This window comes from Setaria viridis, chromosome 2, assembly GCF_005286985.2.
Source record: "Setaria viridis chromosome 2, Setaria_viridis_v4.0, whole genome shotgun sequence".
In the NCBI taxonomy this organism is placed as follows: Eukaryota; Viridiplantae; Streptophyta; class Magnoliopsida; order Poales; family Poaceae; genus Setaria; species Setaria viridis.
Genome location: NC_048264.2, coordinates 47,405,228 through 47,418,080, shown reverse-complemented (window position 1 = coordinate 47,418,080; position 12,853 = coordinate 47,405,228). Strand labels below are relative to the sequence as shown.

The 12,853-nt window shown below is 43.7% G+C and overlaps 1 protein-coding gene across 2 annotated transcripts; it reads right to left on the bottom strand.

The window, feature by feature from the left end:
- Window positions 1-183: 183 nt before the first annotated feature.
- On the bottom strand, window positions 184-12,032 carry LOC117842958 (lon protease homolog, mitochondrial). 2 transcript variants are annotated; one of them, XM_072291706.1, is made up of 20 exons: window positions 11,893-12,032; window positions 8,706-8,771; window positions 8,400-8,591; window positions 8,232-8,297; window positions 8,110-8,151; window positions 7,819-7,941; window positions 7,403-7,501; window positions 6,884-6,949; window positions 6,717-6,803; window positions 6,550-6,589; window positions 6,268-6,439; window positions 6,067-6,191; window positions 4,268-4,398; window positions 4,064-4,168; window positions 3,747-3,860; window positions 3,040-3,207; window positions 2,599-2,700; window positions 1,912-2,163; window positions 1,038-1,553; window positions 184-708 (listed from the first exon to the last, which is right to left on the bottom strand). In XM_072291706.1, exons 2-20 carry the CDS (start codon window positions 8,721-8,723, stop codon window positions 520-522), a joined length of 2,607 nt encoding a protein of 868 aa, XP_072147807.1. In that variant the 5' UTR covers window positions 8,724-8,771; window positions 11,893-12,032; the 3' UTR covers window positions 184-519. The 2 variants fall into 2 exon arrangements, with proteins under 2 accessions (XP_072147807.1, XP_034579386.1); XM_034723495.2 differs by lacking the exon at window positions 11,893-12,032 and adding an exon at window positions 9,715-10,262.
- Between the last annotated feature and the right edge of the window lie 821 nt (window positions 12,033-12,853).

Here is a 12,853-nt window from a genome sequence, read left to right as displayed (position 1 = left end):
TCTGTAGCCAAAGCCAACGAGAACGCCGCGACCGAGGCCACCGGGACCTCAATTGAATTGATCCACCAAGTACCTTTTCAATGCGACAAATTTAGGGCTTTTCTGGAACCAGTGATTCACAGAACCAAACTGCCCTCGAATCCAAGTTTTACGCCTCCCTCTAGCACAACAAAATGACCTGTGTGAACAAAAGGACCGAAACGACTAGTTTTACAATAGAGCCTAACTGTTACATACCACAAGAATGTCAAAACTCCCACACCAAAAAATAATAAATAAATAACAACTCTGCATCCCTGGTGCTTTTGGATAGCACAAGTGCGGTATATTGGTTTACACTGCTTTCTTTTCTTATTTGTAATACCACTACAACCACCTAACCAAAATTTCTTAAATTGAATGTCTTATGGGGTGAAAAAAAATTGTCGTGATGTCAATTAACTCTACTCATCTCAGTTACAATGGGCCTGCCAACATCTTCGCTATTCAGCCCGTCCCCAGGCTCTTGAGCTTCATCTGCTAGCTTGTTTCTGTCCTGGCGTCACTCTGGAAAGCTAAATCATATATTTCACCGTATGCGTCAACAAAATGAACCTCGAGGCCTTCCTTCACATTAGAAGCAAGTTCATCAAAGTCCCTTTTATTAGCTGCTGGAAATATGAGTGTCTTGATCGCACTTCTCCTTGCAGCGATGGTCTTCTCTTTTACCTGATAGAGACAAACATGATGCACAAGATTTAGTGTCCAGTGATCCTACTCATGAAATTGTATTAGTATCACCGTGGTGTTGAAGTGAATTGGTGTTAACATTGATAGGCTTAGCTTTCAGATGCTGTTTGCTAATCATCAAGCACCTTAAGATGTAAACATCACAACAATCATATGAATGTCACCTAGCATCTGAAAGCTAAGCCTATCAACAAGAACGGCGGAAGATGAAATAAGGAAATCACTTCACATTTTTCTGTAAACAAGTGATATTTTCTTGCTTCATATACAAAAGGCAAGCTTGAGTAGGGAATACAGAGAAAACGCACCCCGCCGATTGGGAGGATTCTCCCAGTTAATGTTACTTCACCAGTCATTGCAAGGTCCTTCTTGACAGGCTTTCCCATGGCTAAGGACAGCATTGATGTTATCATGGTGCATCCAGCACTAGGGCCATCCTTAGGGGTGGCCCCTGCAGGAACATGCAAGTGCACTTTCGACTTTGCAAAAAATTGATTATCTGGCTCTTTCTCCAGTAATATAGCTCTGCCAACTGTTTGCGCAATCTGAGCACTCTCTTTCATGACATCTCCAAGCTGCCCCGTCAGCACAAGAGCACCTTTCCCTTCCCCTTCCTCCACTTTTGTTGTTTCAACGTACAAAGTAGAACCACCCATAGCAGTCCAAGCTAAACCCATGACCACTCCAACAGGAGTCTGTTCATATATACGCTCTGCCTGGAAAACAGGTTTCCCAACAAAATCACCAAGGTTTGATGAATCAACCACAACCTTCTCGATTGCCTTGTCTGCCCCATCTTCTTTTGCTCCATCTGTGTCCTTGCCCTACAGAATAAAGGGATCAGTAACTTTCTTACAAGGTGACATATAACATCGTAATATAATATTGTTTCACACTCTCCTGAGTCCAAAGCAATATAGATTATCATATAGTTAGTTAAGTGAGCTAGCAACCACATCCATGGTTTTCAGACCAACACGATGTATAAAGACAGGAAAAAGTGCTGTTCAGTACCCTATGTGATTATATTTGACCTGTTTATAATACCCAGCTGCCATACACCAAGGGTAAAGATACCATATAGAGGACCCATTCGGCATACTAACAGGGAACAGGGCAGTACCAAGTTAAGTATCAATATTTTGTTTGAAAGAAACATAAAACTAAAGAACATAACACTACCTCGGATACACTGTCTTCTTTGGGTGCTTCAGTTGTATGCACTTCATGAAGTACTGCTTCAGTTGTATGCACTTCATGAAGTACTGCTTCTTTTGCCAAATTTGCTTCATTAGCTTCCACAGCAGAATCCTTCAAAATCTCATCTTTTGCTATGGCACCATCACCACTACTAGGTTCCTCATTTGCTGTGACAATGAGAGCCTCCTGGTCTGGCTCATTTGATACCCCTTGGCGAACAAGCTGCAGAGCTATCTGCAAACATAAAAAGTTTGTAAGGTATTTATGGTCAGAGTATGACCATATTGGCGAGCAAAGGATATGGGTGGAGGCATTGACTTGAACTAGCAGTAACCTTTCATACAGATGACTTGAGATTGCTTAAACACTACCAACAATCAGCCAACATATACCCTTTTTTTGTCAGAGGGACCAATTCCAGTGTGCCAAGGAATGCAGACAGAAAATAATGTTAAAATGCATCAAGAAGCAAGATGATGTCACAACGCCATTTTAAATTTAGCATCGCTAGCAAATACTAATGCACAATAATAATAGGAAACACACAGGAACTGATACCAGATAATTCAAACAAGAAAGGATTGTAGCCCTACTTTCTTTTGTAGAGAAGTTAACCTTTCATTTCTTGAAGGTAAAAAAGTCAGATCAGTATGAAGTTATTTTGTGCACCTTACGGTAAATTTTCTCAATCTGCTTTTGAAGGTTCCGCACTCCAGCTTCACGGCAGTAATTTTCAATAAGGGCAAGAAGAGCTGCATCTGTAACTTCAACCTGTACATGTTCGTGGCTGAACCGTTAAGTCAATATTGATAATAAAGTGGAACAAGAAACAAGAAGTTTATTGGGACACTTCACATACTGCTGATGAAACTATGCAAGTATATATTAGGTGGTGCAAGCATATGGATATTATACAAACATGAAGTTTACAACATGTTGGCATTTGTTTTTAATCGAATTTACAACAAATTTTCCCTTTTATGTTGTTTGTTTTTTTATTCATGGAAGCAATTCCAAGGTTCCTTTTAGAAACGAATGTCCTATGAAATTAATGATTCTCTCTCATGCATATTAAATGATATGACAATTATAAGAAGGTGTCCAAGATACCTGTTCAGGCTTAATGCCACAAGCCTCTCTTGTATTCTTCTCTAGATAGTCCCGAGCAATATGCATCTTCTCATCAGTTATATATCCAGCTATTGCAATGATCTCCATCCTATCCAGCAATGGATTTGGTATCATCTCTATAACGTTTGCTGTGCAAACGAACAGAACCTAATTTTCATAAACAAAGTTACAGAAGATGACAAGAATATTACAAACAGAAAGTAGCATGAAAGAAATAGTTGAGCACAACTGAACACACTCCAAAAACAGCAATAATAGAAGATTGGAAAGGCAGAGCATAGTGTGAAAACCATCTTAAGCTGAACCGAAGACCATCCTACTGTCAAAAATCTCATCATATAAAACAGAACATAATACTAAGAATATTGCACCATTGACATAGCACACTAAGACCACAACTTACTGTAGCACACTAGCACGTAGCACCATTGACGTGAATGATGTGATAGCACAATAACCAACAACGTATACCCAATGATTGCAGCAAGCGCCATGAGAATACAAGATTACGAGACGGTGATGGCAATTATCAATCTCTTACTATTAAGCTTTGGGTATGTACTTCAAAAGAAAAATATCACCTCAATTATTTTTAAAAAGCTAACATGGTGAAAAGGTTAAATTGTAAAGCCAACCACACGCATACAGTCAAATAGGCAAAACTCTTGAGGGATCAAGGAACTAACCTTAGATAGGTCAATAGGGACATCGAGGTAGTGATCTAAGAAATTAACATTCTGCTCAGGGTCGAGAAGTTCCAACAATGCACTAGCTGGATCGCCAGAATGCCCCCTCCCAAGCTGACAGCCAGACAAGTACATTAGCATTCATGAAGCATGCACAGAGTTGTCACATTGGCTAATAAAATAACTGTTAAAGTGCGTCCTGTGTCAAAGTTCCATCACAGGCCATTATGCAAGTATAATGCATGCAAGCTGTTATTAGCAATTTAGCATTCAAGCAACATAAGACCAAATGGACCATAACCAGTAGTTAGGAGTACCTTGTCAATCTCATCTATCAAAACTAGAGGATTTGCTGTCCCAACTGATTTAAGACATTGCACCATCTTTCCTGGCATTGCACCAACATACGTGCGTCGATGACCCTAAGGTTGTTGACAAGTTACTTACACAACTCTGGGTTTGTAGTAGAAAATAAAACACATGCATCTGTACAAGACATATCAGGAATATTTGCTATGTACCTTGATTTCTGCCACGTCAGCCAAACCTCCAACAGAAAACCTGTAGAATTGACGGTTGAGTGCACGTGCAATTGAACGACCAATACTGGTTTTACCAACTCCAGGTGGCCCAGAAAGACATATGATCTTGCCTGTTGTAAAAGATAAATAGAATTATGGTTAGAAGAACTACAGATGGGCAGTGAGGAACCCAAGACATCAAATTTAGGGTGTGTTTGGTTGGTGGGACGAAGTGGGATGGAACGGGATGATCCCAGTTCGTCTCACGTTTGGTTCGGAGACACGAGGGATGAGTCCATCCCCAGAAGGGGATATTCCCTCCAGATGCGGGACACCCCATCCTTCCAAAACAAGCGGACGGGGGCGTCCCACTTCGTCCCCAAAGGCGCCGTGGTTCTCTGTCTCAGCTGCTCGAGCACGTGGGCGCTGGAGGAGGCTGGCCGGCGACGCCACGACGAGCAAGCGGCGGCACGGGCCAAGGGCGACAGGCAGGGGAAGGCGCTGCAGAGGCTGTCGGCGGTGGAGGCGGGGTAGAGGAGGTCGGCCTCGGGGCAGCAGGCCGCCGCCCGCGGAGCCATCTCAGGGGGCGGGACGGCCAGGGCCGCCGCAGGCGGAGCCATCCCGACGGGCGGCGCTGCCAGGGCTGCCGCCGGCGGAGCCATCCCGGGGACGGCGTTGCCAGGCCCGCCTCCGACGGAGCCTGCCCTGGGGGGTGGGGCAGCCAGGGTCGCCGCCGGTGGAGCCATCCCGGCGGGGCAGCCCTGCTTGGCGCGGCATGGCCGAGCTCAGCGAGCAGAGCAAGGCCTCGAGCTCAACAATGGTAGCCAACAGCTATGCGGTTGAGGAGATAAGGTTGGAAGGAGAAATTAATAAAGGGAAAAGGTGGATGACAGGTGGGGCTGAGGAAAATGTTTAGGGTCCACTGCTAACGGTGTTAAAATCCTCATCCATCCCTCACTCTCAATCTCTCCAACCAAACAAAAAATTGGGACGGACTCATCCCATTCAACCAAACACGAGATGGGATGATCCCATCCTAAAAAAACTGGGACGGGATAGTCCCGTCCCGCGTTGTCTCCGAACCAAACATACCCTTAGAGACCATGGTGTGCTATATGATCTTGCCTGTTGGCGCTTCAAGAGTAAGTAGATTAAGAAGTATCCCTCTATTTGTTAGGCAAGTATCTTGATAAGTTAGGAAGTAGAGGATCATGCCAAGCCAAGCCTCCTCTATAAATCCCCTTCCCTCCTGCACCCTTTATGGTTCAGGTTAAGATAGAAGGGAAATCCATCCATCCCTCCCAGCCCTAGCCAGGGGCCACACCCTTCTAGAGTAAGTAGATTAAGGAGTATCCCAATAAATCTAAAGCCAAGTCAACACGTGGTTACTCCATCGCAAAACATAAGGGGTATTAGTTTTGTCCTAAGTCAAACTTCTCTAACTTTGACCAAGTTTATAGAAAATATGTATTGTGGATTCATTCTTCTATAAACTTAGTCAAAGGTAGACAAGCTTGACTTGGGACAAAACTAAAACACCTTACATTTTGGAATCGATGGAGCAATGCTCATGTGAATAGTACCGCAAGCCCCTGTGAATGCCGCAACCCTCTCTCTCCCCCTCCAACCAATCTAAGCACATAACAGTTATGCTGAATGAAACAGAATTGTGAAAACTCAATGCCATTTTTTCATTATGACACAGTTGAGGATGCATTAATGCAAGCAGAACAATACTTAAACTTCTTTACAAGCTCAATACAATAGAAAAATCAGGAAATGATATGTATGTATCAAACCTTGTGAAGTCCCTCTTAACTTCCCAACTGCTATGAATTCCAGTATTCTCTCTTTCACATCACTCAAACCATAATGGTCTTCATCAAGAATTTTCTGAGCATGGTGGACATCGAAGTTTTCATCACTGCAACGGAAGGATAAACACTAATGAGGCACAAGCATACTACAGATTTCTCAAGGAAAGGTAGATAAATACAAACCTATAATTTCCCCATGGCAATACTGTCAGCCAGTCCAAATAATTACGAGTTACATTGAACTCACTAGAACTGGCTTCCAAAAGCTGAAGCTTGGTAAGCTCTTCTTCAATGACTTGAAGAACATGAGGAGGACACTTGTCCTTCTTTGATTCTATGCGTTCCCTAAATTTTGCTGCAACGCATAACCAATAAGTCAATTTGAATAGTCCGTGGCAATTGTGTAGCTATATGGCTGATAAAAGCATATCCAAAGCTCATAAGTATCATAGTTCAAAAACAAACCAGACAGTGCTGTTTTGTCATCAGTCTCCAAGCCCAGCTCCTGTATACATGACATACACAGTCAGGTATTATTGGTATCAGGCTTTTCTACAGCAGTATTAATTTGATCATCAACATTTAAGGAACATAGGTGGCCTGATAGGACCAGCAGAAAGTAATGAAAGTACCTTCTTGATCGCCTTAAGTTGCTCGTTCAATAAGTAACGCCGCTGATCTCCACTAATCTTTTCTTCAATTGCTTTTGCTATGGATTGCTGAAATGGAAGCATATTAAATACCAAGAAGATCGGACGGAACATGATAGCAAAGACTGGAAAATAAGAAAATGAATTACCTGCAACTTACTAATCTCCATTTCCTTTTTCACTAACTCAAGAGTCAACTTCAAACGCTTATATACCTGTTCCAGATGCGTAAAAGATAGCTCAGAGAACCCCAAAAAAATAAAAGATGGATGAAGCAGATAATAAACTCCAGCAGCAGATGAATAATTCAAAACTTTCGTTAGGAATGCATTCAGAACAGAATGCGATCTTCAAGACAATATAGATGACCATTGTATTCCAAAATTCATTTTCTGCAATACTTCTCATGCTCTTTTGGTTGCTTTGGAACAAGAATCCTCTAGCCGAGGAATTAATAGTTATGACTGGCCACCGATGCTTAACAAACAAGCCAAGCAAGTAAGAGTGAACAAAACACAATACAATAATCTTCTGCTAAATTTTATGAAAATGTTAAACTGATAATTCCAAATTATGACAAGTAGATTTAGAAAGGCTGATGGCCCTAGATGGACAAAGCACACAAGGAAACATTTAAAAAGAGAGGAGTTTAAGCAAATTTTTCTTACATCTAATTCCTCAAGCACCTCCTGGCAAAGCAACTTGTTGGCACCAGAGATAGCAGCACCAAAGTCTGCTAACCTTGGGTAGTTAAAATCACCAATGTGCTGAAATAGAGCGATGGAGTTCAAAATTCCCAGTTGTTAATATGAAATCCAATGGCATCCAGAAAAATAGAAATGCATATCATCAAGGAAACTAAACAAACATATTGGTTATATGATCGGTCCAGAAAAATAGAAATGCATATCATCAATGTGGTTAATTATGCACACCCTGCCTAATACTGGATCATTTTACAGAACAAAAAACAAATCACCAATTGCAACAAGCTTGAAAAGTTATCTCATCTTGCAACAATTCCAACTTCAAGCAAATGATTAAAAAATCAAATGTGAAAGGAAAAAAAATTAAAAAGTCTGACCTGTGTGTAGGTTTGCACATGATCCTTCCAAAGGGAACTTGCCCTTAGAACTTCCCGTAAAGTTGATATAACTTCGAATGAAGTAGCTTTTATAACATCGTCATCCTTGTTATAGGGATTTTCCTGCAAAGCGCAACTTAAATAAGACATTGCAAAGTATATTCCAAAGAAAAACATAGAAATCCTACACTGGGTTCATGGTGAAATCATGTTTAAACAGAAGATGATAATTTACTGATAGCATATGTATGAAATACAGAAGCAAGCATGAGCAAAGATGAATGGAACTACCTTTAGATGGTCAACTTTAACTGTTAGTGGATCCTCTTCGACCTGCAATTTTTCGCATATTGATGAAACAAATGAACTTATACCCACAGGAGTTGAATGGCATGCAATCTGAAGTATCTTACCATCTCAGTTATCCGTAATCGCCGGTGACCAAGTAGCACTACCTGATCCCCCTGAATGCTTGTAATCTACAGAAATAAAATAAGTAAATAACGGAAACTAATTACACAGAACACTTTACAAGACGGGGGAAACACAATTCTTCGATATTTTGAAAATATTCAATTTACCTGAGCAAGCGTCCCAACTTCGTGAAGACGCTTAAGCAAGTCTTTCCCTTTCAGATCATCAATGCTTTTCTCTGAATCTGAACCAGTCACAATATTAGGGTCAGTACCTTCTTCATCTTTCACAAGAAAGGCACCAGCATACGAAGCTGATCTTTTGCGATTTTCTATTAAGGCTTGCAACAGCTTTTGGTCCTGGGGTATTTTCAAAGAAGAGGAAACAGCACATCATTTTGCAGGGAAACGATGAAGTCATGCATTAAGAAAGTTATGAAACTCATTTCACAAACTCCAGATAGAGCAACATACCTTTACATAGACCGGCATGTAAAATCCAGGAAAGAGTGGTCGATGTGGAAGAGGTAATGCTACAACCTATTTGAACAAGTGAGCATGACAGTGACAGAAGGTCATGACTGGCAGAATCAAATCATAAGATATAAACACACATCAACAGTCCACTTAACAGATTTTTGTGCTACCACTTTGAAGTTCGATATCAAGAAGAATATATTCACAATTCGCTTCAACAGATAAACAACAGTGGTTTCTAGGATATAAGAGGTCTAAAGGGGGGCCAACACAGCATATCCATTTGGTGGAAGAGAGCAAGGCCCTTTAATGCTTTAAGAATGACCCTACTGAACCCATATTTCATAAAATGATGGCATTTACTCAGCTTCAGCCACACTAAAGATGAAGTTAAAATGTATAATAAACCTCTGATACTATAACAAAAAATAATAATCAGTCCCAAAATGTTTAATTTGCATCCTAAAAAATGCAAGCCATTTTAGCTACTTGGGTTTCTCACACGATATATGATTTTCCTCCCAAATTGGAGGTGTTCTACGCAATTCTCATCATAACTTCATTAATACAGTTCATGTTAATTGTGCAAGCGAAACCTTTGCAATCCTCTCTGTCACACCAGCAGACTCAATAAAAGCCCTCAATACTGGCTGTCTATATAATGATCTCTCTGCACAGCTCTGCCGAACTAGAAAAATATATGAAACAGACTAAGCCTGTTTGGTTCAGACCAAAGGATGTCTGGTATTTATCCCGGTGCATTCAAGCTGTATTGTAAATTTTAGCACAAACTTGCAATCCAAAGTTATTCCATTGCTCAGATTGAGCAACGGCTCTGCTATCAAATGCAGCACACTACTGAAGCACTGAGTTAGTGGTTCATTTGCGTCCGAATCAATCTGGCGCTCAACCCAAGATACAGAATCTAATTGCACATTTCCAGGCGAATGGCTGCTGCAAAAGCAACTAAGCAAGTGACTCTGACCCAGACGGACAGAGCGCGTACCGAGAGGCAGTCCTCGATCTTGGGGTTGGTGGGCACGATGGCGGAGGACGCCTTGCCGTCCGCCTCCCCCTCCGCAACGGTCGCATCCTCGGCCTTCGCCTCCGCCTCGGCCGCCGCCGCCTCAGAGTCGCTCGCGGAGGAGTTGGAGCAGAACCGCGCCCTCCTCCCCAACAACACCGAGCCACGGCCGCCCCTCAGCGTCCCCAGGACCCTGAGCAGCGGGGACCTGAGGTCCTCCGCCGCCGCCACCGCCGGTGCGGCGGCGAACCGCGCCGGGAAGACGGCGGCTGCCGCCGCCGCCGCGCGCAGCATGGGAGATGCGGGAGGTTTTGCGGCGTGATTCTAGGGTTTCCGACGGGGCAGTAGAGAGAAGTCGCGGCCTTTCCACTACGGTCCGGTGTTTTGGTTTGGGGAGGAAGAAAGGGAGGAGGGCGAGCCGGCGGCGAGGGAACGAAGCTACCGAACCCTTCTAAAACCCTCGAATTTAGGGCTCGTTTGGCGCCGCCGGCTCCGGCTCCGGCTCCTGTGCGTGGCAGGGTGAGCCAGACTAGGTGGGAGCTTCACCAAAGTGGTCTTTAATCACGTTCTTACTGAAGGAATAAAAAAAATAGGCATTAAATTTTACCAATAATGATATGAAAAATAGAAAAGCATTTGAAAAATACGGTTGAGCCAATCATTTTCTTGAAAAGGAAAATAAGTGGATTTTTTACGATGACCCTCTAAATTATTATAATCAATTGTATTTGTGTGAGTTTAATATTATTTTAACCACAAATAATATAATGATTTAGATGAGCTAATTATTAATTTGTGTACAATTACATGGAACAAAAATATTTATAAAGGTCCACTAACTGCTATCCTTTTTTCTAAAAAGTACGATCATGATTGGGTGCTTGGCGTAGAATAAGTGGAGCTAGAAGTCATAGAACAACTCCAACTCTCCTCCTATTTTTGGACTCCTATTTCACCCAAATGAGAGTCTTTCGTTAAATTTCTCAATCCTACTCCCTCCGTTCCAAATTGCAAGTCATTCCAAGAATCTTGGAGAGTCAAAACATCTCAAGTTTGACCAAAATTATAGAGAAAAATATAAAGATTTATGACAAATAGATATACTATGAAAATATAATTGATAAAGAATCTAATCATACTTAGTTGACATCATAAATGTTATTATATTATCATATAAATTTGGTTAAACTTGAGATACTCTAACTCTCCAAGATTCTTGAAATGACTTACAATTTGGAACGGAGGAAGTATTTAACAATGAACTCCAACAAACCCTTCATATTTATCCTTATGTTTATCACCGGCAGCACTACTGGATCAAATGGTAGTGGTGACCATCAAAATGGAATTGCATGGAGGTAAATTAGTGGGGGACTAATCATTTTTTGGGATGTGTGGTTTTGGTGGCTAATTTTGACGATTGGCAGCGGTATCTTGTTGTATTCGATTCACACACCAATGCACAGTCGCACTGCAGAGCTATGCGCGTGGCGTGCAGAGCACAAGCTTGTTGCTTGGAGCACCGCAGGCCCTGCGATGACGTGCGGTCCCAGCAATGGCGCGCATGGCTAGGGCTGCAAAGCATCGAACCTCGCGGCGGTGCTCTGTCTACAGTTGCGGTCAGGAGAGGGGAAGTCTGCGGCGGCGCGGGAAGCTCGATGATTGCGCCTCCCTCTCGGATGAGAAGTCGGAGCAGAAACTCCTGCATATGGAAGAAGGTCGAGGACACTGGATGAGAGGTTTCAAAGTTAGGAAGCGGATGAGAGCTCGGTTGGAGTAATTTTTTGCGTTTCTCTCTCCAGGAGGTGGGATGACGGGTGTTAGAGTTGTTCTTAGCTTCTCTGGTACATCATTCATCTCTACATCCAACCTCGTCTTCGCTATCATTTCGGGTAGATGTAAATAGTTTTCGAAAAGTTATCACTGAAAAGTACTATCGGGATGAAGATCTGATGAAGAGGATTACCCGTATAGGAAAACTAGATCCGTTAAAGAAGATAGAGCTTGATCATAATTCATACCAGCATTTTCTACTCCAGCTTGTCATTTTTATTTGAAAAAATTGGTCGACTTCCACATCGACCCCGTAAAATATCACTGAAAAGTACAGACCTCAACCGAAAATACCAATCTGAAAATACCAATTTGAGAGGTACAGACCTCAACTGAAAATCCAATCTGTTAGACAAAAATGCCCCTCCATCTTCCCCAGAACACACCTCATCGGCCATGGCAGCGCCGAGCTGGATCGGGCTCCGGCCGCCGCGCGCAGCCCTCCTACTCCTCCTGCTCCTCGCCCTCAACCTCACTTTCTCCCTCGCCGCCAACTTCGAGGGCTTCGACTCCGACGACCTCCCCTCCACGGTTGGCGGCGTCGATGCTTACGATGACGAGGAGGGGCTCGACGGCGTCGACCTCTCGCCCCCTCCGCCCATCTCCCTCTCCACCTTCTCGCCTTCCCCTCCCGTCACGATGACTTCGGCGCCGAACCCTAACCCCGCCGCGCCCACGCCCTCGAACCCCACCCTGGCGCTCGATCTCTGGGACGAGGACGAGTTCGAGGGCATCCCCGTGCCGGAGGCGATCTCCTCCGACGACTCCGCCGCGCCGGCCGAGGCCGCCCCATCAGATCCCTCCGTGTAGGCGGCGGCCGAGGCGGCGCCAGCCCCGAAGAGGACGCCGGCGGAGCTCCTCCGTGCCTTCTCCGTCGAGATCGCCTGCGTTAGCTTCCTGATCTGCTTCGTGCTCAACTACTTCACGGGGAAGAACGAGAACATCGTGCTGGCCTGGGCCACCAAGTTCGCCACCAAGGACTCCATCTTCGCAGCTGGGAGGGGCGGCGTCGCAGTGCTGGGAGGGTCGGCGCCGCCGGTCGGAGAGAAGGGGAGGGCGACGCCGCGACGGGATTGTGCGAGGGGAGGGCAACGAGCCAACGAGTCACGTGTGTGTGGATATCGGATAGGATAACGCCTGGTACTGGATTTTCTTTTGCTCCTCAAGCCAAGGGTAGAAATGTCATTCCACGTTCGTATTATGTGCTGAAAAGTGTCAAAAAATAAGTTTTTGTTGGAAAAATGTGACGGAGTGCAAGGTTCAGTTAACATCTGCAGGCGTTTGGATA

Bases quoted from the DNA above. Each gene is read 5' to 3' on its own strand.
- LOC117842958 (XM_034723495.2), bottom strand. From the start codon at position 10,026: ATGCTGCGCGCGGCGGCGGCGGCAGCCGCCGTCTTCCCGGCGCGGTTC. The intron at 2,701-3,039 runs GTATCTTGGACA...GAACATGTACAG, and splicing joins GTGGCATTAAGCCTGAACAG to GTTGAAGTTACAGATGCAGC. The intron at 1,554-1,911 runs GTAGTGTTATGT...TTTATTCTGTAG, and splicing joins AAGAAGACAGTGTATCCGAG to GGCAAGGACACAGATGGAGC.